Source organism: Amphiura filiformis, chromosome 19 (assembly GCF_039555335.1).
Source record: "Amphiura filiformis chromosome 19, Afil_fr2py, whole genome shotgun sequence".
NCBI lineage: Eukaryota > Metazoa > Echinodermata > Ophiuroidea > Amphilepidida > Amphiuridae > Amphiura > Amphiura filiformis.
In genome coordinates this window covers 34589075-34613843 of record NC_092646.1, presented here as the reverse complement: position 1 = coordinate 34613843, position 24769 = coordinate 34589075, and the positions used below count along the sequence as shown (strand labels likewise).

Sequence of the window (24769 nt, the reverse complement as noted above, 5' to 3'; positions counted from 1 at the left end):
GTATATAATATTGCTATATCTTCTAATTAAATAATTATAAATATTGTACCAACAGATAGCTTCATGTGAGATCTGAGAAGACTACTGATATCAGCAGTAGATAGCACGTTGGTTGCTTTCCTTTTAGGGGAATCAGATTCCTTTCCATTAGGCTTACAGTTTTACCCTTTTTTTATCATTCATACAAGTTAGACTCATAAAAAGTCAAGTGGAAATAAAATAATACATAAAAGACACAAAAACAGACACAATATTCTTGCATCAAGTTGTGTACGGTATAAGCCCAAGCACAAGACCGCGGGTCCAGGCTAGTCTTTGCGCCGGGAACATTGCGATAATGAGACGGCAACCTTGTTAGTACGGTAAACCGTGAGGACCACAGCTTATGTACATCTACCTCCAACAGCCTATACAATTAAGTCGCTGGTTGAAAGGGACGAGGTTGTCAAGCGTTAAGCCTACAAGGCCACTAAGACTAGGTTGAAGTTAAGACTCGGGCTTCGAGAGCGGGCTAGGCTTAGTAGCCTCAAGGCCACCTTAAGACTACGGCTTAATAAGACTCCTGTCGGGAAACTCGCCCTAAATGTTCACTTGGTGAGGATTCTAAACTGCACTCAAACACATGGGGCGAGTTTCCCGACAGGAGTCTTATTAAGCCGTAGTCTTAAGGTGGCCTTGAGGCTACTAAGCCTAGCCCGCTCTCGAAGCCCGAGTCTTAACTCTAGCCGGATTTCTTCAACGCAAATTCAACCTAGTCTTAGTGGCCTTGCAGGCTTAACGCTTGACAACCTCGTCCCTTTCAACCAGCGACTTAATTGTATAGGCTGTTGGAGGTAGATGTACATAAGCTGTGGTCCTCACGGTTTACTGTACTAACAAGGTTGTCGTCTCATTATCGCAATGTGCCCGGCGCAAAGACTAGCCTGACCCGCGGTCTTGTGTTTGGGCTTATACCGGCACAACTTGATGCAAGAATATTGTGTCTGTTTTTGTGTCTTTATGTATTATTTTATTTCCACTTGACTTTTATGAGTCCAACTTGTATGAATGATACGCCTATGCTTTATACTCGTGATTTTTTCTTTGCATCCCCCCGGGCATCCCCAAAAGGGTAAAACTGTAAGCCTAATGGAAAGGAATCTGTGATTCCCCTAAAAAGGAAAGCAACCAACGTGCTATCTACTGCTGATAACAGTTAGTCTTTTCAGATCTCACATGAAGTTATATGTTGGTACAATATTTATAATTATTTAAGTAGAAGATATAGCAATATTATATGCATCTTATCCGTAAATTCAGTTTTAATACTGCATGCATTATTGTTTCGTGTCAAATATTTACTCTATCTTTTTTTGTCCTTCTTCTATTGGTATAATATAGGCACTCCAAAATAATATTGTAATAGACCTACGTATGAAAAGTACGAGTATCAAACTCTTAAGGCTTGGATAGGGACAGGTGGTATCATATAGGTCTTCATATGATGATGATGATGATGATGATGATGATGATGATGATGATGATGATGATGATGATGATGATGATGATGATGATGATGATGATGATGATGATGATGATGATGATGATGATGATGATGATGATGATGATGATGATGATGATGATGATGATGATGATGATGATGATGATGATGATGATGATGATGATGATGATGATGATGATGATGATGATGATGATGATGATGATGATGATGATGATGATGATGATGATGATGATGAATTTTTTTTAAATTATATCGTTGTTAAAAAAACCATCATTCAAAATGAGAAGGTCTTATGATAGGAACAGCTACTTAAAAAAATTCAACTCAAATGAACACTAAAATAAAATGCTGAAATGTTCAACTAAATCGAACAATTACTTCATTTGGGCTGGGGTGTGGGAAAGCGGGGTCAAACATAATAAATGAGGGGCAGGCATCGTTCATGCTGTTTGGGTTTGTAAGGGGTGGAGTGGGTCTGAGGAGTTAAGGGATCTGCTTGGAATGTGTCCCCGGAACATTGGCGTAGATTTCTTTTTGACATGGGGGGAGGTGGGATTGAAAAAAAATTATGGTACAAATGCCATATTTAAGGTATTAAAGCTGGTGACATATAGGCCAATGGTACAAAAGTGAGATAAATGCAATTTATTTAACCTTAAAAATTGAGTTTTTAAGGTTAAAATGACCAAATAATGAGGTTAATTAATAACTCTCAGAAGTAGACCTAATTTACCTTTTTTTTATGTGGGGGGGCAAAGCCCCCCCCCCCTAGGCGCGACTGCTTACTCATGTTAATTGAAAGACCGTCAAAAATATGAAAGATAAACTTTGCGTTACAATTTAAATAATTTGTAAATTGAAATAGACCAAGGCTTACGACCTAAGACCTGCTCTGAGGATGGGCCAAGAAAAGCCGCTGTAAGCCTGGTCTAACAGGCTTGCGGACTACGGCTACAGAAGACTGATTTCGAGAAATGCAAATTTTACTGAAGCCTGGGGCTAATCCTACAAGCCTGGCCCACGGGCTAACGAAGCCTCAAGGCTATGGTAGCCGTGCTTCGGGAAATACGTTTTCAGTTAAGCCTGGTCTTACGACCTCTTAAGCCTTGAGGCTAGACAAGCCAATTGCTAAGCCACCCGTCGAGAAATTCGCCCATGGGGTTTTCCATTAGTAACAAGCCATGAATCAACTTTTGTGACAAGCATAGGCCTACTTTGTGACTTTTGAAAAGGGCAGTTTTTGCCTTCAATTTAGGCTCATTCAGCCCTGAAGTCATTAAAATCTCTCATTTTCACACAGCCCTTAGTAAACAGTCATATAATTATTTCAAAGTTAGTTTTGTTGGTACAAAACGAAACCTTACGATGTTATGACGACATGTTCAGAGGGGGACTTATTTCTTTTGAGGTGTTTATTACAAAAAATGGGCACATCAGCCTTCATTTCAAACTGTTTTCCCATTAAAATCGACCAATGATCAGCGAATGGAAACACTGGGTGTTATCATTCTTTAGGATAGGTGCGGACCTGATTTAGTGGCGTGATCTCTGGAATATTTTTTAAAAACCTAGAGTGGGGCTCCCTGACCTCCCCATGGTCATATTTGATATCCGGTCCTACCCCGGGTAAGGTGTCGAGGTAATAACTCCATCACTAAAATGAGCGCAAAGGATGGATCTACGATTAGCTCAAGCCGTTTGGGCGTAAACACGCGCGTTTTTTTATATGGCACGATGAAAAACCTTAGGGGAGGTTGTCCTCCATAGGACTAGGGTCAACCAGTATTGACTGGCAGATTGTCTAATTGTGATGGCATGCACTGATCAATGCCGAATATCTTTTTGGTTCAAAAGGTGAGTTTCAGTTGTTTAGTGTTTACTTTAGGGAAACTCCTGTGCTATCAGTACCGTATTGACCCATCGTTATTTACTAAGATTTGATTGACGGAATCTTCAGCCACTACATATATTCAGTTCAGTATCCAACATAAATACTAATAATAATTGGCGTAAATATTTTTTCGAAGCGTTGCATCTCGATAGTTTGTGCAATGCATTTTGAGCGAAACCATTAATAGGCCCTATGTCATAGATGAAGTTGCCCAAACTTGTCCGAAATTGTCAAAATAGACCAAAGTTGCACAAAGTTACATTAAGTTGCCTAAACATTTTGCAAAATTGTGCAAAGTTGCCCAAAGCTGCTTAAACATTTTGCAAAGTCACATAAAGTTACCGAAACTTTTCATAACGTTGTATAAAATTGTGCAAAGTTACTCGAGATTAATGCAAAGTTGCAAAAAATTGCAAAAAATAAAATAAAATAAATGACAACTTTGTGCACTTTAGCACAATTTTGCAAAATTGTTGTCAATTTGGACAATTTTTGACAACTTTGGGCAACTTCCCCTTTTATATGGGGCCTATTAATGCACGGTGTGACTTATGTTAATTTCAAATGACATTGTTGTACATAATAAAATACTACAGTGAATGGGAGGCTTTGGATTTATGGTTCATATGTGACTGAAAACTACGAATGAGCCGTTAAGACGGCAAATTGTATTCTGAGTTACAATGTAAAATGTGCGTGAAGGTCTTATTCATAGGTCCCTCAATTTGGTGCGGCAAGTATCTCATAAAACACTGTTTAAACCAATCAATAATCCTATTGCTGAAGAGGATAATAAGCTTCTACCTATTTCTATAGAATAGTTCTTGTCTTTGTTTACTTTGGCTAAATCCTGTCCAAGTGCTGGATAACAAAGCATTGTATTTTGTCTAGGTATGTATAACCAGAGAAGATGTAAAGAAAGGAGATAGATCCAGCTATCCTCAAACAAAATATGTGTGTTGCCGCTCATTCAAAAGCAATCACGCTATTTAGGTTTAACAATAAAATACAACCAAAGGGTTCGAACCCATGACGGGTGTTATACACAAGTCGCTGCTTACTAGTTTTAGGGAAAGGTCAGTGTCTGTATACCATCAATACTATGCATACCATGCATGCAGATCCTAACATCCAGTTTATTTCAAATAAAATATGACCGAAGTTCCATGGCAAATAATAATTTTGCACGCTTGGTTACGCTTTCAACCTCTACGATTTATGATACAGCCTATTTTCAATTATCAAAATATCTTTATTAGGTTTGCAGGAAATAACAGGAAAATACATAAAACAATAAAATATAGATGATCAAAAATCATCCCTTTTCTAACAAAATCCTAAAACACTCTCCTAAATAATTAATATATTTTCCAAAATGGGCGGATTTTTTTGGAGTCTTTACAAAACTACATTTCTTTCTTATAGTATCCACGTGTGGCATCCCTTCAGAGCAACATCAGGTACTTAACACACACGTGTCATACTTTCAAGGGATTCTCTATAGAAACATTGGATATGGTTTCAATTCTGGAGTGAAAATTAATCAACCGTAGTCGGCAACCCACATCACATCAAAGGCTACTTTCAAGTAGATGTGTAACTACTTGAGAATAAAGGACTATGAATAGGTGCGACAGGATTACCTACGGGATTATCTCAAGGATATAATTCCGTTCTCCTCCTTCTTTTCAACTTTCCTGGTATAACCAACAATTAACAATGAGAGGACATTCCTGAACCTCGTTAACTTGGGGATGATTTGAATTGGCCGCCAATTATGACTGTTTGATATTTATTACCAGAAATGTGGAAAAAGAGCCGAAAAAAAAGGTACAATTTTGTTGAAGGAACATAGTTCAACAAACCATAACCCCGCTTCTGGATATCGTTTGAAGTCAAATGATATACCATTTTAAACCTTTTAATATATATTTTCTAAACACGAAATAAAACAAAATTGACCGGGCCGACTTTACGGCCGAATCGTGGTGTCCAGTCACATATCATCTAACATGTCTTATGAAAAAATATCTCAGGCTACAGGTAAGAGTTATGAAAAAAGATGAGCTTTCTTCAGATGCCTAAAGATTTGACCAGTGTTAAGTGCTTCAATAGATTCCCAACATAAGTATGCCTGTCATAATATTGCACTATTTCGTAAGTAAATGAAAATCTGGGGAAGATTAGCAATGAGTCAAAGTATTTACCTCCTATATCAAAGGGCAATATCATGATAATCTGCTGTATTAAGGGATCTAAAATGAGCGTTTATTGCGTTTCGACAGTATTTTTGTGGGACATGAGAGCACCTCAGACCTATCGAATTGCATTCTGAATACGAAGCATGTCTTTCTGATATCAAATAATTTTCATTTTTGAAAATCACAATATAATACAAATTTTATGACAAATTATAAAAATTTGATATTTTTCAAATTTTGATATATAACAGTCCTCGAAGTAACTTATATAAATCTAATGATATATTCTTAAAGTGTATGTAGCAGAAAGGAAAAGCCGACGGTCAATTGAAAATTTTGACCTTTCATATTGAAGATATGGATTTTTTTCCCCAAAAGACCTAATTTTTTTGGTGTTTTGGGAAAAAATCCATATCTTCAATACGAAAGGTCAAAATTTTCAATTGATCGTCGGCTTTTCATCCCACCTAAATACACTTTAAGTATAAATCATCAGATTTATAAAGTTTACTTCAAGTACTGTTAAATATCAAAAATATCAATTTTTTATGATTTGCCATAAAATGTGTATTAAATTGCGAATTTCAAATGACATTCTTCGTATTCAGAATGCAATTCGATATGTCTGGTGTGCTCTGATGTCCCAAAATAAATACTGTCCAAACGTTCATACCCCAGCCCTTAACTTAGAGATACAGAATTTAAGTGTGTAGGTAGCTACAGCTTCATACAAGTATCGACTGTTCAGTGCCAGGAGTGGGTAAGTCCAATAGCTGCCATGTGGAGCTGCCACGTGCAGATGAGAACAATATTATGTGTAACTTGTTGTCAAATGTTACATGGCAGCTATTACACTTATACACTTCTTTAAGCACCTGTCTCATCCAAGTAAAAATGCAATACCCGTTGTTTCAACCTGTTCACTGCCTTTGTACTTTGGGCGCAAGTACGTAGCACTGTCAATATCAAAGTTCATTACCAATTACACTCCCGGGGGGTTACTTTTTATTTTTATTTTATTTTTCGACGGGGATGTATGGCTCAAGCTTCCGAACCCTTACCAATTTCTAAGGGCAATTTTACCGAAAATAGGGGTCTATATTTAAGGATTTCCCGAAAATAAGGACCCATATTTAAGGATTTGGAGAAAATAAGGACCCATCTGAAGATTTGAGCTTGAAAATAGGAAAAGCAACATGTTTTTCACACATAGCATGGAAAATTTTAAAGAAGACCCATGTCTAAGGATTTTTTTCTTCAAAACATAGACCCATGTCTAAGGATTTTTCATGGAAAACCTACCCATTGGAGCGGCACATCCCCGTATGCCTTTACTATGTGAGTACCCCTCCCGGGATACCACTGACAAGCTATAGTTTAAATGATTAAATTGCTGCAGTTGTGGCTTCTGTACATGTCTGACGTTCCGTGCCTGATGAGCGCACAGAATGGCACCTAAATTGGTATTCAGTGTAGCGGCTTTGGTAATTCTGGCTGTGGGGATTGGGCATGTTAGTTCGTTAACAAAACCATCGTCGATTAAACTTATTGATAATGCCTATACTGGGGTAGTTGTGGCAATTCATCGGGATGTTCCGGAGAACCCAGAGTTAATCGACATAATTAAGGTATTTTGGATTCCTTTCATTATCATTCAGTAGACATGAATATTAAAGGACATTTCATTGGTTTCATTGGTTAATAGCCAAATAAAAAGCTGTCTGAAAAGCGCTAGGCCTAATCAGTAACAGCCGTCAAGATATAGACAATACATGAAAGCTGACCAATATGAAATTATTTTTATTTGGCTATTGACCAATGAAATGTCGTTATTAATGTCTAATAAATATAATGTTGAGATACAGAGAAGAGCTAGAACCGGTATTTTTTTTCTACCCATTCATGTCACGTATGATATATTCATTTTCACAATCATTGTTGTCATCATCATTACATTATTTTTATCATTGATAACTGATCATTGTCGATACAGAATTAGACAAGTCTAAACGTTAAGGGATGGGTATGAACATTTGGACAGTATGTTTGTGGGACATAAGAGCACGTCAGACATCGAATTGCATTCTGAATACGAAGAATGTCCTTCTGATATTAAATTATTTTATTTTATTTTAAATTCGCGATATAATACACATTTTATGGCAAATGATTTAAAATTTAACAGTCCTCGAAGTAAACTTTATAACTCTAATGATATGTACTTTAAGTGTATGTATCTGGGATACAAAAAAAAAATCGAACTATCAAAAATTAAAAAATAACACATTTTATAATTTGTCATAAAATTTGTATAATATTATTTGATATTGGAAAGACATTCCTCGTATTCAGAATTCAATTCAATATGAATATGTCTGATGTGCTTTCATGTCCAACAGAAATATTGTCCAAATGTTTATACCAGAGCCCTTAAATCTAGATAAAATTAAAGTTAAATGTATACAATTTGTTTTGCTCCTGTATTATCAGAATATTAAATTGCATTATTACAGAAAATGTTCACCGAAGGCTCCGAGTATCTATACACTGCAACAAGAAAAAGGTCTTACTTTGATGAAGTAACAATTCTCATCCCTAAGACATGGAGCTCGAAACCCGAGTACATACAAGCCAGCAACCAATCGTTTGATCTTGCTGACGTTATAGTCGCCCCACCAAATCCACGATGGGCGCCAGATCCGTACACCAAGCAATACCAGGGATGCGGTAAAGTGGGTGTTCACATTCATTTCTGGGATCTCTTCCTTCTGGAACCAGACGTTGAGCTTTTTTATGGACCATTAGGTAAAGAGGATTATGTTAATTATCCTTTGTGTTTTTTCTACTCTCTATAATGTACAATATACATTCCAAATAAATAAGCTTCCGAGCCTTAATGATTGGGATTTGAAATAATTGGAGTCTTATACAAACATTTTATCTGAACGGCTTTCGACGAAACATCGTAATCAACAGGCTTTAGTGATAGGCGTAGATCCCGTGGGATAAATCCCCCCAATATTTCAATAGGGGGATGGTCCATATCATGGAGCTATCATATCCGTGGAGGCGCAATAGATTACATAACGCATTGTTCCTTTGTGCCGATTTGATTTACCGACACGCTATTCATCAAAAGCACACAAAAGTACCATACTGCAGTTACTGTCCGTTTTCCTATACATAATACACAGTGCTCTTTCCCATTGACGCGTGACCTCTACAAATAGCCTACGTAAAAAGTATGGGGATATGTCTAGTTAACGTCGCTGTGTGAAAAATAACCGGCCAATATTAAAAGTACTCTTCTAAAGTTCTAGAAAATATAGTTTTGTAACATGTCCTAAATTTTTAGCTGATTTAGATGTTTGGAAATATTCGCACTTTGGTGTTTTAGTTAATGTTATAGGTAATAGTACATTGCCTAGTTAACGTCGCTGTGTGAAAAATAACCGGCCAATATTAAAAGTACTCTTCTAAAATTCTAGACAATATAGTTTTGTAACATGTCCTAAATTTTTAGCTAATTTAGATGTTTGGAAATATTCGCACTTTGGTGTTTTAGGAAGGATATGTAAACGACAGATAACACCAAAAATATGAAGAAATTATTTCCAAACCGTGTTAAGTCTGCAAACCACCATGTTTCTCATTTTCAAGAACGCTGGTTAACAATAAGCACGTATTGTCTCATTTCGTAAACAAAGACCACACACAATAGTTCTCTAGCGCTCGCTTTATAATCGTTCACCCAACTGAAAGGATAATCCCAGCGCATTGCTCCATTGTACGTGTAAAAGCAGAAACATATGATGTGTGTATTTAACCAGAGAAGATATGATTTAATCAGTTGAGCTGTTTTCAATGAGTGTTATCTTGGTTTAATAGCGTTTAATGGGGTTTAAGTCCTGCAAAGGTCGAATTGAATTCTACTGTAGACATGACTGCATCATGCACTTTATCGTCGATGTACAATTATTTACCACCCACCTTAATTTAAATTTAAATTAATTCAATAGAGGTATTGATCGATTACCAATAACTACGTGCCATGACCAAAGTAACCTCATATTTGGCCATTTTATCCTAAAAGTTAAATTTTTCACGCGAATTTATACCACTTTTATATCATATTTCACCAATTTAGCTTCATTCTGGATTCATCTTTTCGAGAACAATTTTCCAACACCATCTCCCCAATGTCAATAAGAAATCTACGCCACTGGCCTTACTTGAAATTTCACCCCTTGCATAAACGGAAACTCCCGTTTACCCCATTATTAAAGAGGGATGTTATTTGATCGTTTTTTGTTCGAAAAATACAAAAATAGGAACTATATACAAATTTATCAGAAATCTAACATTTTTTATTAAATTTCGACGTTTCAGGACGAATACTTGTACACGAATGGGGCCACTATCGTTGGGGTCTCTTTGATGAATATCCTGATCCTGTAGGAGACTCCGATAACTATCAAGAATTCTACTTCTCTATGGTAACAAACCAGTGGGAAGCTGTCAGGTAAGCAACAAATAGCAAATTCACCGACAACTATCTAGAATACTACTACTCCATGATAACGAACCAACAGGAAGGCGTCATGTAGGCAACAAGTAGCTAATTTGCTGGTAAATATCTAGAATTCGACTATTGGTTTTCAATGGTTCTGTAGCCAAGAAAGCGGTTCTTTTTTAGAACCTTGAGCTTTAAAAACCTTTAAGAAACCATTAAGAAAGAACCCTCGAAGGAGCAGTAAAAAGGTTCTTTATCCAAGAAAATGATTCTTAGTACCAAAAAGTGTTAACACTACTTTTGACTTTTCTTAACTTTGTGATGAATCCCTGAATTTATGAATTAGAACGTCCCTGGACCAATTTAAAGCTTTAAGATTCTTTATAGAACCTTATCACTGCTTAGGGTTCTGCATACAGAACAAAAAAAGGTTCTAAGTTGCACCTTTTTTTCTAAGAGTGTAGGAACTAAAATGGTCGCTAATGACGCCTATTGTCTAGACCATGGATACATAACAGGACGTAAATTCCTCCCCGGTCAATTTTGTTTTATTTCGTGTTTAAAAAATAAACATCATAAACTTAAAAATTGTATATCATTTGACTTCAAACAATATCCAGAAGCGGGGTTATGGTTTGATAAACTTTGCTCCTTCAACAAAATTATAGCTTTTTACGTTTTTACATATGTCTCTTTTTCCACATTGCTGGCAATAAATATCAAACAGTCATAATTGGCGGTCATTTTAAATCATCCCCAAGTCAACGAGGTTTAAGAAAGTTCTCTCATTGTTAATTGTTGGTTATGCATACCTGTACAAAATACAATGCCTGGTAACCCACCACTTGAACAGGATTTAGCAAAAGCAAACAAAGACCAGAGCTATTAAAAGCCATAGCCATCTAAGGTAGAAGCTTATTATCCACTTCAACAATAGGATTATTGATTAGTTTTTGACTATGAAAATGAGACGGATGTCGGGCCAGCTTAAGTTACCGATGAATATGACCTTCGTACACATTTTACACCGTAACTCAGTGTCAGTTCATGTGAAACTCATAATTCATTTTGATGTTTTTCGCGAGCATTTTAAATCATCCGCAGAAGATGAGTGTTTCGACCAATACGCGGATTTAGGGTTTCTCTACCGGAAGTCAATTTGTGCCGAAATTCCTTCCCACAATGCAATATGCGTATTGCATAACAAAGAATATTGATTAACCTCCGAATTATATATAATGTTATGCAAAACGCGTATTGCATTATGGGAAGGCATTTCGGCACAAATTGACTTTCGGTAGAGAAACCCTAAATCCGCGTATTGTTTGGTATCTTATTCTACGGCTGAAGGTGATGATACGTTTCCATCAACCACTTATTTACCACCAGTTCAATGACAAAAAGCGTGTCTAAGTCACAATTTCAAACATTTGACAAAAAATAGGTTTCTAAACTACTTGAGTACATAACAGTATCTGATTTGAATCTAATCACATAGTGAACGGTGTATGTTAACTTTAAGATAACGCCCACTCATCATGCTCATTCACACCTATACCATGTAGACAGAGCTATCTCAAACATACAAATTATAAGCACACCCATTCAAAGTGCGGTCTGTCAGTCAATATATCGAAATGAAACTATTTCAATCTAGCTATGCATATCGTAATCGAACTTTGCTCATTTGCATGCATTACAAAAGAATTCTGCCTTTCCAACATTTTTTTTACATGTTTGTCATGGTGCCATTTTGTTAATTAGGGTTCTTGGATCTTTCACTCTAGTATTTTGCACGACGTTAGAGAGATGACATTTTGGTATTGAATACATGAATACAAACCCACCCAAGTCCATGGAAAGTGATTTTGAGAAAACAGTGTGTCAGTTTAATTCCTTTAGTTAGATTTACCTGGTCAATAGGGCAAGTTTTACATGCAAATGAGGGGATTAAACTGTATTAGGTATGACGTTTAGCATTTCAGGGACTTCGTGGGGCTCATTTTATACGCCGGTCTTGGGTAGGTTGTTTTTTGAATCCCATACAAAGACAACAATATTGCAATGGGAGTACCACTAGTGAGATATTACAAAATAAATGTATGTTGATAAGCACACTGCCAAGGAATATAGACCACACAATTTCCTTGATTAAACCCTTTTTTTTCAAAAGTCACTCTCCAACAATGGAATGTGTTACAAGCCCTGGACGTGGGTTGTTCTTTCATACATAATGGATTTCAATGAATGTGATCCAAGTCCCAAGTCCTGGACTTGGGTTGTTCTTGTCAAAGACCAATTGCCACCAGATCAAAAGACCGTTTGAAGATGCACCTCAGATAACGTGTCATACCGTAGCCTCTCAAAAACGTATAAGTTAAATTTTATATTTAATTATACCTGGATGAATTCAGAGACAGTATGGAATATTCAATAAAATTTTGAAATAAAGTATGAGGAACGTGCTTTTTTTTTTTTTTGGATAGTGTTAGTTAATGCAAAACCAACTATAATCCGTGTATATTATGAAGTCGCATTTTCGGTGATAGTCTTTTCAGTGATAGACTTTTCACTGAAAAGTCCTTATTAATATGTGCAGTAAGATATAATTTTCAAACTCGTAGCTGTATCAATTACGATTTAACCCCGTTAATAAACACACCCATTCAAAGTACGTTCAGATCCCACATACAATGTTGGAAATCCGGGTCAAACATACCAATTCCAGGGTTACAACTAAATTACTATCGTATAACGCAGTTAACAACTGGGTTATCTACATATGCCATGTCTGGGAAGTTCCGAACAAAAGCTGTGAGCAAATAAGTTAGTTTAATTTAAACTTTATCTGCCTTATAAAAACATATTAAACATGTTTTAGAAAAATGTTTTGTTTGATTATAAATCAATTAAATGATTAAAGTATAACCATCAGCGTAATTATATTTAATTTATGTATACCGGTGATACATTTAAAAATGTATTTAGAAATCACATTGCAAAAATGAGTGGGATATTACAGAAAAAAAATTAATGAGGTCAAATCAGGCCTGTTCTCCATTAACTTCACGAGGAGAAAGCTGAGTCAAATAACATCTCACGACCAGCAGAGGACAGACATTGCACTGTTGCAACATCTGGTGGTTTTAAATATGTAGTCCTTGTACTTAGTTGACTTTCTAAGGCTAATATCATGAGAGAGGAGTGATTAAGGTATGGGGAACCGGAAATGACCAGGAATTTTGTTGCAAATTGTTAACACATATTATTGCGAGCTGCCTCTCAGTTAGCGGGCTATAGTAAAAAAGGTAATAACTAAATCTTTGTGGGTTTTTGGCTTCTTTGTGTAACACATCAACTATACATTTATAGAGCTAGCTATTCTTTTTTTAATGAATTCCTGAAAGTACTCAAACCATTATTAAAATATTAAACATTTTAAAGGAGCAGATTTATTTGTTGACCCTTTTACAATCTGCATGAGAAATCCGCTCTCAACTAAATTGATATTATTGTATGTAGTTAAGGGTGTTGGCTCTTACTAACGTGGTTCCTTGTTATGCAAATGAGACAGTTTACGCTTCTGTAGCTTCTACACAGATATTTCAGAGCTATACAGTTGAATAAGCGTGAACAAAATCTTCCGCACGACTATACAGTGCGAAGTAAATATCGTATTTGTAAAATGTAATGTGCAAAATGACCTTGGACCTATTTTGTTAACAATAGTGTAGTTTGCGAATAACATGATTCTTAATATAGGACCAGTTGATGAGTTTAATTCTGGCTAAATATTTTAGTATTTTGTGTTAAGGACATCAAGTATGGCAAAAAGACTGTTTGGGTACCGCAAATTAAATTCCTGACAAGTTGGGTCAAATATAGGATAGTTCCGGCGAGCCTCTAATGAAGCTTATCCCAATATTTTTTATTTAAAACTCGCACTATAATATATATTTAATTATAAGCTACAACAGCTATTTATTTTAACTTTCTTTTCATTTCTCTCCGTACAGGTGTTCCTATGGTTACAACGGGTTACCACTCAAGTTTTACCCCAACCACTTCCCCTACTATAGAACATGTAATGGTAACGAAGATGTGGGTTACGAAGAAGGGTGTGTGTTCGTTACATTTGAAGAAGGAACTACTGCAACAAGTTCTATTATGTATGGAAGGCAATACTATGACCAGGTAAGGCAATCAATCAATCAATCAATCAAGCAAGCAAGCAAGCAAGCAAGCAAGCAAGCAAGCAAGCAAGCAAGCAAGCAAGCAAGCAAGCAAGCAAGCAAGCAAGCAAGCAAGCACGCATTCAATCAATCAAACAAACAGTATATTAATCAATCCATATAACAAACAATTTATTAATTAGTAATTGCAGATATATAGAAGGCCAAACATGAAACACTCCACCCTACGCCTTACATAAATTCGCTTAGCCCCATTTCCCTAAAATAAAATTTTCAAAAAGAAATCTAGTTTTGCAGAGGAGGGCCTTGAAGTCATGTCACACCTTGTCGCTATTATGGCTATTCAACTTATGTCAGTATTATACATGTATAGTACCAATGCGCTAGATCAGTCACCCATCATCGGGAAACAAAAATTGATGTCCTTTATTATAGGCGCAACCGTCCTGTCAATTCTATTTAACTATTTACATAACTCAGACTGCAAAATTCCATAATGACTGCTACTACACGAATTTTGCCAGTAGAGTAAACACTATTATCTTCATAATTTGTCTGCTTGAACAATATTGTGTAAATTTTAATTTTGATAACCTTGATCAAAGATCGTGATTGTATTGTCGTATTTATAATTATTATCTGACAGATCACACAATTTTGTGATGCCAATTCATTTGACGAGACGAACTTCCATAATTCTGAAGCACCAAACAAACATAACCGTCTTTGTGAAACCAAGAGTGCGTGGGAGGTTATGCGTGGAACATCTGACTTTGAAAGTAAGAATATACGATACCAAAATGTCCAGCAGGGCTTGCAGTAAATAGTTAGATATAAAGAGTGGTGCAATAATTGATAGACGCAATGCATTATGGGGAAAGCAAAAATTTGTGAACCAAAATCAGTTCACTAGCTTTTCTTCTGAGCTGAAGTGTTTCATACCCCCTCTTTTTTTATTAATGCGACTCAAATAATGTGATTACTTAAAGTTAGTAGATCTAATCAAGACGCCCCATCAACTTACTTTAATCATACTTTAATTAGCATTGGGTAAGATATTATACTTCCCTAACTGTTTTTTGATAATGTGGTTATTATAACTAGTAGCTATTAGTGACATGAAAGACTAAGTGACGAATGACTTAAAGGCCCATTCAGTGATTTGCTCATCCAGACGATCGTAAAAATCATCAAAATTCAGATTTTGGTACATTTGTCATTCTGATAGATAGCCTGCGAGTGGTTCAGTCGAAAGCTGTGTATTTAAGACAAAATAAGACATTTTACACGAATCTGTCATTTAGATACGGACATTATCTAAATTAGCTACATGTATTTGAACGGGGCTTCACATTTGTCAGTACTGCTGTTTTCTTCGTTTTTTGCCAAATTTGTCATTTCAAAAATACCAAGTGACAGTTTGAATGACTTATCCTTTACTTTTAAGCAATTTATAAACAATTTTTCTTTTACACTTGCGCTGGGATCACTGAATGGGTCTTTAACTGTATTTATAAGCTGCGTAGGCGATATGTGATTACTGCAGATATGAAGTTCAGGTTGTTTCAAATCTGTGGGCGGGAAGCTCTACGATGAACCTTGGTAGTCACTAGTCATGGTAGTTCGGAGTTTAAATTTGTTTTCGATTTGCCGCTTATGCAGTGTCTCTGAAAGAACTATACCGGCAGAAAAATAATGCAACATCGAAACAATATACTAGGGTATGTTATTGCATGATACAGCAGCCACCACATGTATTTTGACCTCTCCGTTCTGGAATTTTAATTATTTTAAATCCAGTTATAAATTCATGCTACCACGTACCCAGTGCTTTATACTTCACATAGGCAGAAATCGGGGGGTAAATCCCCTAATATCTAATATTTTGCCAGGTGGGATGGTCCATACAATAATTCCCCCAATGTTTTTTTTTTATCTTTCGACAGCCATAGTGTTACTGTCTATGATTTATTTTAAAACAAATTACAAAATATAAATGATGGCTGATTTTATGATATAAAATTTTTAACACCAGAAAAGACAGAACAAAACGAACACAGACAACAATGAAACATACACAAGGACAAGTTTCCCATGTTATTTTCATTGGGTATGCACAGAATGTGAAAAAAGGGTTTAAGGGCTGGGGTATGAACGTTTGGACAGTATTTATTTTGGGACAACAGAGCACATCAGACATATCGAATTGCATTCTGAATACGAAGAATGTCATTCTGATATCAAATAATTTTGATTTTTGAAATTCGCAATTTAATACACATTTTATGGCAAATCATTAAAATTGATATTTTTGATATTTAACAGTACATGAAGTAAACTTTATAAATCTGATGATTTATACTTACTTAAAGTGTATGTAGGTGGGATGAAAAGCCGACGATCAATTGAAAATTTTGACCTTTCGTATTGAAGATATGGATTTTTTCCCAAAACACCAAAAACAATTAGGTCTTTTTGGGACAAAAATCCATATCTTCAATATGAAAGGTCAAAATTTTCAATTGACCGTCGACTTTTCCTCCCTGCTACATACACTTTAAGATTATATCATTAGATTTATATAATTTACTTCGAGGACTGTTATATATCAAAAATTTGAAAAATATCAAATTTTTATAATTTGTCATAAAATTTGTATTATATTGTGATTTTCAAAAAATGAAAATTATTTGATATCAGAAAGACATGCTTCGTATTCAGAATGCAATTCGATAGGTCCGAGGTGCTCTCATGTCCCACAAAAAATACTGTCGAAACACAATAAACGCTCATTTTAGATCCCTTAAGGTCAAACGAAAATTTCTTAAAATGTTTGCCCAATTTACCTTTACCTTCAGCGATCCTATATTCAGTATTAAGTTTCATTCTCACAAAGTTCATAAAAGCTTGGAAACTGGGAGAGGTCTTTTGAAATTTACATATATGAATATAAAACTTCAAACATGAAAGTTGATTACAATTTTGTGCTCAGAGTCATAAGCATTAATCCCAAATATTTTTTGGTAGTTAAAAATTGTAATAATTATCACCAGTTTTGCTTTCAATAAATTCAGACTGTTCCACAAGCATTTGATTTTATCACAATCACAAAATAAATGCACCAAGGATAATTCCCCCAATGTTGACGCTTGAATGTTTGTTTCTGACCAACATAACCTCATATATTTGGCCATTTTAGTCCCCAAAATACCAATTTTGCGCGCTTCGCGCGAGTATATGCCACTTTTGCACAATATTTTATTTTAGTGTCAATTTGCAAAATTTTTCTCGCACGAATTTGTACCATACATTTAATCGGTCGCCAAAAGGTACTGGATTTACTACACTCCATTTTTTTTCAACACCACCCCCCCACCCCAACGTCAAAAAAAGATCTACGCCACTGAGATTACTTCAGGTACAGCGCTCACTGACTGCTTTATGGAATCCGTGGGCAGGATTCAAAATTAATCATTGTAAATGGTTTATATTAAGTAGTAAAGTTTCAAAGAAAGCCAACACACCTGTTTGAGAATAGCTCTTGGTTAACTTTGCGCTGCTGATTCCAAATCACGTATGTGTTCTTTATAGACGTTGTAAAAAGTCCTCAAATGAGGTATAGTACATTTGTGTAATTTGGTATCGATTTTACTTGATTGAACAGTTGTTTTTGGTACAATAACCCTAGTACTGCAAAGGGTTATGTACCAACCCACACAATGTTTCCATTCGGTGTAAAATAACGCGCATGTTTACGCCCAAACGACTTAAGCTAATCGTAGATCCATCCTTTGCTCTCATTTTAGTGATACATCGTTTACCCCAGCCCTTTACCCAGGGGTATGACCGACCGTCAAAAATGGCTATATAGAGGGGGTTGGTGAAGTTTCTAGAGGTTGGTGAAGTTTCTACAGTAAAATCCACTATACACACCATAATCATGTGTTTTTTCTTCTCGTATATGAAGTAGGTTAATGAACGCGTATTGCTTGTTGCTCGAGAAATTAGACAAAATAATAAAATTCGGGGCTCGTGCATTAGACGCATCAACATCAATCATTACATGATTAAGAAACTTGTGTGGAGATGTTTGTCTCTTTTAGCTCACTACAAACATGACAAATAGCTACCGCGCCATCGGAAAAATACCTCGGCCCCAAACCCTCCATTTTCACACAATGAACTCAAAATAGATGGTGCAAAGTTATTATTGTCATTCATTACTGTAGTATCTGATATTTTGAACAAATCAAAATGGCATTTAATGTTATTTTATGCCATAAAACGCTGTTAATTAAAAATAACGCTGTGCCCCCCCCCCCCCAAAAAAAAGAGGCCCCTCACTGCGCCCTCTTTTTCACCTATTTTTGAAAAGTTGATCAAATATATTTTGGTATGTAAAGAAACCTTCAATTGTTAGCTTTAATAAACCAAAACAATTATTTCAATCGGTTCAAAACTTTTGAAGATATGCCCTTTTAAAGATAAGTACCCGTTTTCACTCTGTCCACGGATAGCAAACAGAGTGATTGGGATGGGTCATGCTGTAGAGTGGCCTGCAAGATCACCAGACCTCACACCACTTGATTTCTTCATTTGTGGCAAAATCCAAGATCTTTGCCAACGTATTACTGCTATATTAACAAGTAGGCCTATCCGGCGCACAAGATTGGTACGCAACGCAATTGATACAATGAGAGCTAATGAGGACTAGGGCTGAAACCTGTATTCGTCAAGGAGGCAACCAGGTAGAGGGCAGAGCAGCACAGTAAACTCACTTCAAAAGAACCAAAGACAACTAAACAGCCCTTTTCAGTGCTACCTTTTATTACAAAAAGAGAAATGACTTATGTTGTCAATAAGAAGAAAGCGAGAAACAATAAAGTAAGAAAGTAAGATACATAATAGAACAAAAAGGCATAAAATAACAGAGAAAAAACATAAGTAATTGCAAAATTGCAAGTATAGCAAAAAAAAGTCCCACCCCACATCAATTTCGCCCAAATTAATGACACTTAACAAAATCCATAACCCATAAGCCCACCGGTAAAGCCCATTCCCTAAAATAAAGTTGTTATTTTATAAGTTATCATCGAGGAATGTTTTACATTCATGCATGGTATATGACTTTTCAATCTTTGAAGTAGCCAAACCTCCTCCGTGGACAGAGTGAAAAACGGATACATTTCTTTAAAAGGGCATATCTTCAAAAGTTATGAGCCGACCAACATATTCTTGATCAACTTTTCTGAAATAAGAGAAAAAGAGGGCGCAATGAGGGGCCTCTTTTTTGGGGACACCCTGTATTATAACCTATCCTACCAAACAAATAGACCAGGCGAACTTGACATTAGCGCCGACAACAAGAGCTACCAATTATAGAAGCGCAACGGTATCGCGTGTGCGTTGTCATAACGCTTAGCGTATACATGCACGCGCGCAGAAGTCATTGTGTGAGTTATTAATGGCCGGTCAGGCAATTAATCTCTTAATAATATCTGTGATAATTTTTGCAAAAGCTCACTACCATTCGCAAGAGGCTGTGAACTACCAAATCGCAACAGTTTAAAATAGTTGCTAACCTTTAAAAAAGTTAAACGATACAGTCATACAAAACATTCTGTTATCATGGAAATCAACTTTGACCTTTGACACGCCACTTACGTGCACTAAGTGGTGTGTTCAAAACATTGCACAATATTGTTCTTAACATAGTAACAGACTTTGATCGGCCAAAATTATAAGATATCAGCATTTGTTTTTATTTATCTCCTTTTATGCATGTATATATCAATAGCAATTTAAGTGAGCATTTATTTCCTTTTATGCCTGCTGTTAAAGACCTATTCAGTGATCCAAGCGTAAGGGTTAAACATTTTAGATTGTTTATAAATTGCCTAAAAGTGAAGGATAAGTAAATAAGGATTTGGGGTACATGTAAATCCCACAGTTTCTTGGGATAAGCTATTTGAATGATTTTTTTCTTCAATACATACAATAAAGTATGTTACATTGCGTAACAGAGCCCCTTTTTGAGATTTTAACACTTCAAGTGTCATTTTGAGGTGCGAAAATAACAAAAAAATTGGCCAAAATCGGGCAAAATCGAGTACAAATTGCAACTAGAAACCACAGTTGTGTTTGAGCAAACACGAATATCTATGCCCGTGACCACACCTAACCCCCCTTCCGCTATTCACAAACGAAAACTTTAAGCTTTTATTTCATATACATGTAATGCTCATAACACCAGACTGGGTCACACTCTCTCTAATACCCTACCAGGCCTTTTTATGCTAATTAACTAATTTGCATATAACTCAAAACAGAAGCAAGCGTCCAATGAAAAAATAAATCGCCTATGGGTTGTTGCTCATGAAATTTGCACATTTTGGCACCAATGACGATACACTTCGGACAATATTTGAGCATTTTTATGCTAATTAGCTAATTTGCATATAACTCAAAACAGAAGCGTCCAATGAAAAAATAAATCGGCTATGGGTTGATGCTCATGAAATTTGCCACATTTTGGTACCAATCACGATAAACTTTGGACAAGATTTGAGTATATTTATGCTAATTAGCTAAATTTTACACATATTGCTCCCTGTAGCTCTTGACCTTTGACCTCTGGAGTCGAGGCTACCACAGGGAGTATCTAAGGGTCATGGGTCATCATTGTACCAAGTATGAATCCTTTGGGTGCTGTAATTCTTGAGCTAGAGCTGTTTGAAATTTTACACATATTACCTCCTGTAGCCCATGACCTCTGGGATCGAGGGTACCCTAGGCTGTTTCTAGGGGTCATGGGCTATCATTGTACCAAGTATGGGCCCCGAGGCTACATTAGTTCTTGAGCTAGAGGAGAGCAAAGAAATGTTCTTGAGAAGAAGGAGAAGAAGAAGTCGAAGACTAAACACAACAAATACAATATCTATGCCCCCGTTCCACGGGCATAGATAAAAAAAGGGCTCTCTTGCGCACTGCAGTATGGTTACCAAAAGAACATGCCCGGATTACAGACTTCTACTACTTTCCGTTAACGAGAAAAACCCTGGGATTTGTCGTCAAACAGCCATTTAAAAATAACGCCTTTAAAACCTAGAAACACCTAATTGTGCCAAAAGACACCATATTCCGGAATATAACGAGATTGGGCAAGGAGACATTCCCAACTTTCCTCTCTGTTATCCCCCCCTTCCACCCCGTCTCAAAAATCAGCAACACACCATTCGGGGGAACATGCCACTGATTTTATGTTCAGAATGTTTGATTTTAACTCTCCCTCCCGATTATAATGTCATCATGTCCGTTTCACCTCGAAAAAAATTCCCGCCGATATGTCATGTCGTGAATTGTGAGCGGGTCTGCCTCCAGGTATAGCCCCAACGAACAACGTTGGGAAGGAAAAAAAGGTGGACTGGGGGAGGATTTTGAAACAGGTGGATTTTCTTTCAAACTTTGGACCTTTATGACCAAAAAGGCCTTAAAACCCCTAAAATCCAAAGGACTGCAATATTATTGTAGTTGAGAAAAATATTAGGACACATCAATTATCGCCCATGCCTAAATAGTACGTCATGGTGACATGCTGTACTTAGTTGTTGTGCGAAATTGTGTAAGCTTTTACTATTTATTACTCCTCTTTTTCTATATCTTCATGCATGTTAACTGAAATTGAATCCATTCTTATAATATTTGGATCAGTTCCATCCGTTTCCATCCATTTCGCTAAATAGTAACTGCCATTGGATGAGATGCTGTTTTATTGAACGTGGCATTGAGAGGGAGAGATGGCCGAGCGGTCTAAGGCGCTGAGCCGTCGGCCGGGATAATACGATCTGCGTGGGTTCGAGCCTTGGGCTTGCCTTTGGTGAGAATTCATTAACCTATCCCAAAATGTTCCTACAATTATGTTCAGTTACTGCGAGGTTAGTGTATCAGAGATATTTTCTCTGAAAGTGTGAAGCAGTCTCTGCTTCGAAGCAGTACAGAATATAATTGTAGAATTCCTTCTCGTCCCCATACACTACGTAGCACATGCAGATATATGTAGTGTATGAACGGTGTCTCGTGGTTCGGAAAGTCATGTAAAGCTGGTGGTCCCGTGTACAGGAAGAGTCAAATCCTGTGCACGTTAAGTGTCAGAGCTATTCGAAAAAAGAAGGGGGGCATCCCCGGTTCTGATATCTGTATAATCACCTCCTCTAAGTTCCAGAGGACTTCCAGTTTAGCTCAAATGAGCTGCTATAGGAAGTACTAGAAAGGAAAGGAAAGGAAAGGCATGCGCTATCACCACCGCGGCCGGTTTTCGATTCACCCGGGCAGATCCCAGGGTTTCCCTGTTCATTTTTCTTCTGTATTCGAACATTCTAAAACCTATTTCACATGGTAGGCATGGGGAAATCGGGAATTACCATTTTTTTCGGGCGAAAACATTTTGTACGCTCCCTTTTTTCTGGAAAGTCGTCTAAATCACCCGTAGTGTAAAAATATTGCTCGGTCGTTAACTATAATGAAAAACAGGTCATTGCACGTATACTATACAATCCAGAAAACATTCATCCACATTCTATAATTTTACAATTTTGTAAAAATCCCAAACTCCTGATCATAGTTGTCACACAACTACAATATATCTTTGGCCGCTAAATAATACTAAGTTTGATTGAATAATACTAAAACTTCTGATATTTTAATTTTCAGATGAAAACAACCCTCCCACAGATGGAGACGCCGACACTCGCCCAGACTTTATCTTGGTTCAGCATACTGATATACGTGTTGTCTTGGTGCTTGATGTATCGGGAAGTATGAATGTAAGCACATGGTTATGTACATTATAATGTTCTGCTTGATACGCTGGGTTTGGGTGGAGATTTATTTGTGCCTATTAGGCTGCGATCACATAGAAGTATACGGTACACGGTCTTCGCTATACGAAATACGCTCATTCGATCCTGATCGAATGAGCGTATTTCGTATAGCGAATACAGTATACTTCTATGTGAACTCAGCCTGATCGAATGAGCGTATTTCGTATATTTCTATGTGATCGCAGCGTTAGCGAACGTCTGGCACTAGGACTAGATCTATCCTAGACTATGCCATAGTCTATTTTTGATGTTAATCATGATGAAAGCATTCAGTTGAACTCGAAATTATACTGGTATTAATTACATCAAAATACTAGTATAAAATTGTTATGAAAAAGTTTATATAATTATATTAGTGACAGTAAAAGTAAAGTGTACGTAGGCTTATATTATTGAATGCAATTATCATAATGTCATAATTGTATTGGCACTTCAATACTGAACAATTCTGATTTTAGAATCTGCCAGTTTATTAATCGCGAAATTCCGGGTTAAAATAGACTATGGACTTTCAATTTTAAACGGGATTTTGAACGGGCAAAGTCCCTAGCACTCACACTGTCAATCATACTTGTTTATCAATCAAATTTAACCGCTAGCAAATACAATACGCGTTCATGCACTTACTGAGCGTTCATGCAATTACACATCACAAAGGTGGGGTAGGCCACATACTTGTGTACCATGTAGTTATTAATGGTAATGACAGGTACCCGGAGGATTTAAACCATAACGTGATCGAAGCGACCAATCACAAGCCAGATCCATTTAAAGATGCATTACATCATGGCCAATTTTAGTAGGCCAGATTTCCGACAATCTCATCCATAGAAGCTCATAGACAGCCGTGTTAAGCATCTCTGACCGCAATCTTAAGTCAGTAGTCCACTTGGGAAGCTAACAAACAGAGGGAGTAGGGTGACTGAAAAGAACAGATGTGAAAATCTATCAATTGTGCACACATTAATTAAATCAGAGTTTTAAGCTTAAATACAATATCCAGAGTATGCACAATGGGCAAGTGGACTACGGGGTAGTCTAGATCTATCCATATAAACCCTTCGACCACTGTGACCCAGGCTTGGAAGTACATACTGCTTCCGTGCGAGTAGTCCATGAAATACACCGGTTAGTAAATGTAACACGTTTGATAATACAATTTGTTTGCATTAATGGGCAATAAGAAGATATATTTTACAAGATACGTTTTTTACTCAAAAACATTCCTGGCAATAGTTTGAGACAGAATGTATACCAATTTTTTACCTAATTGGATTTGAAGTGCATTTTTCAGCCTACCTCATCATTGAAATCATTGACAATAGAGTACAATATGGTTAAAGCGCCAAGTTATGCTAGTTCAGTTTATAATATGAGATCGTTTACCACGGCTTCAAAGACTCTTCATCGTGTTCATATGAATATTTAACTTTGGATCCCGGTTTTGGCTATTGTTTGAAAGTATATTTTCTTTACGAGTTGACGGAGCAACGAGTATTGGATGGGTTATCAATGAAGTGTCTCTCCGTTGGCTAAACGTAACTGACAGAGGACATTTGGCGAGGTCAATTGATGATTCGCCATGCCTTTG

General features: G+C 36.6%; 1 protein-coding gene across 1 annotated transcript in view; it reads left to right on the top strand.

Moving 5' to 3' along the window:
- The first annotated feature begins 7002 nt into the window (after nucleotides 1-7002).
- Nucleotides 7003-24769, top strand: part of LOC140141618 (calcium-activated chloride channel regulator 1-like) — a 37228-nt gene continuing 19461 nt past the window's right edge. The window contains exons 1-6 of the mRNA XM_072163530.1: nucleotides 7003-7221; nucleotides 8107-8398; nucleotides 9983-10115; nucleotides 14123-14300; nucleotides 14946-15078; nucleotides 23009-23121. Coding sequence (XP_072019631.1) covers nucleotides 7042-7221; nucleotides 8107-8398; nucleotides 9983-10115; nucleotides 14123-14300; nucleotides 14946-15078; nucleotides 23009-23121 — 1029 coding nt within the window. The 5' untranslated portion in view covers nucleotides 7003-7041. The remainder of the gene's footprint in view (nucleotides 7222-8106; nucleotides 8399-9982; nucleotides 10116-14122; nucleotides 14301-14945; nucleotides 15079-23008; nucleotides 23122-24769) is intronic.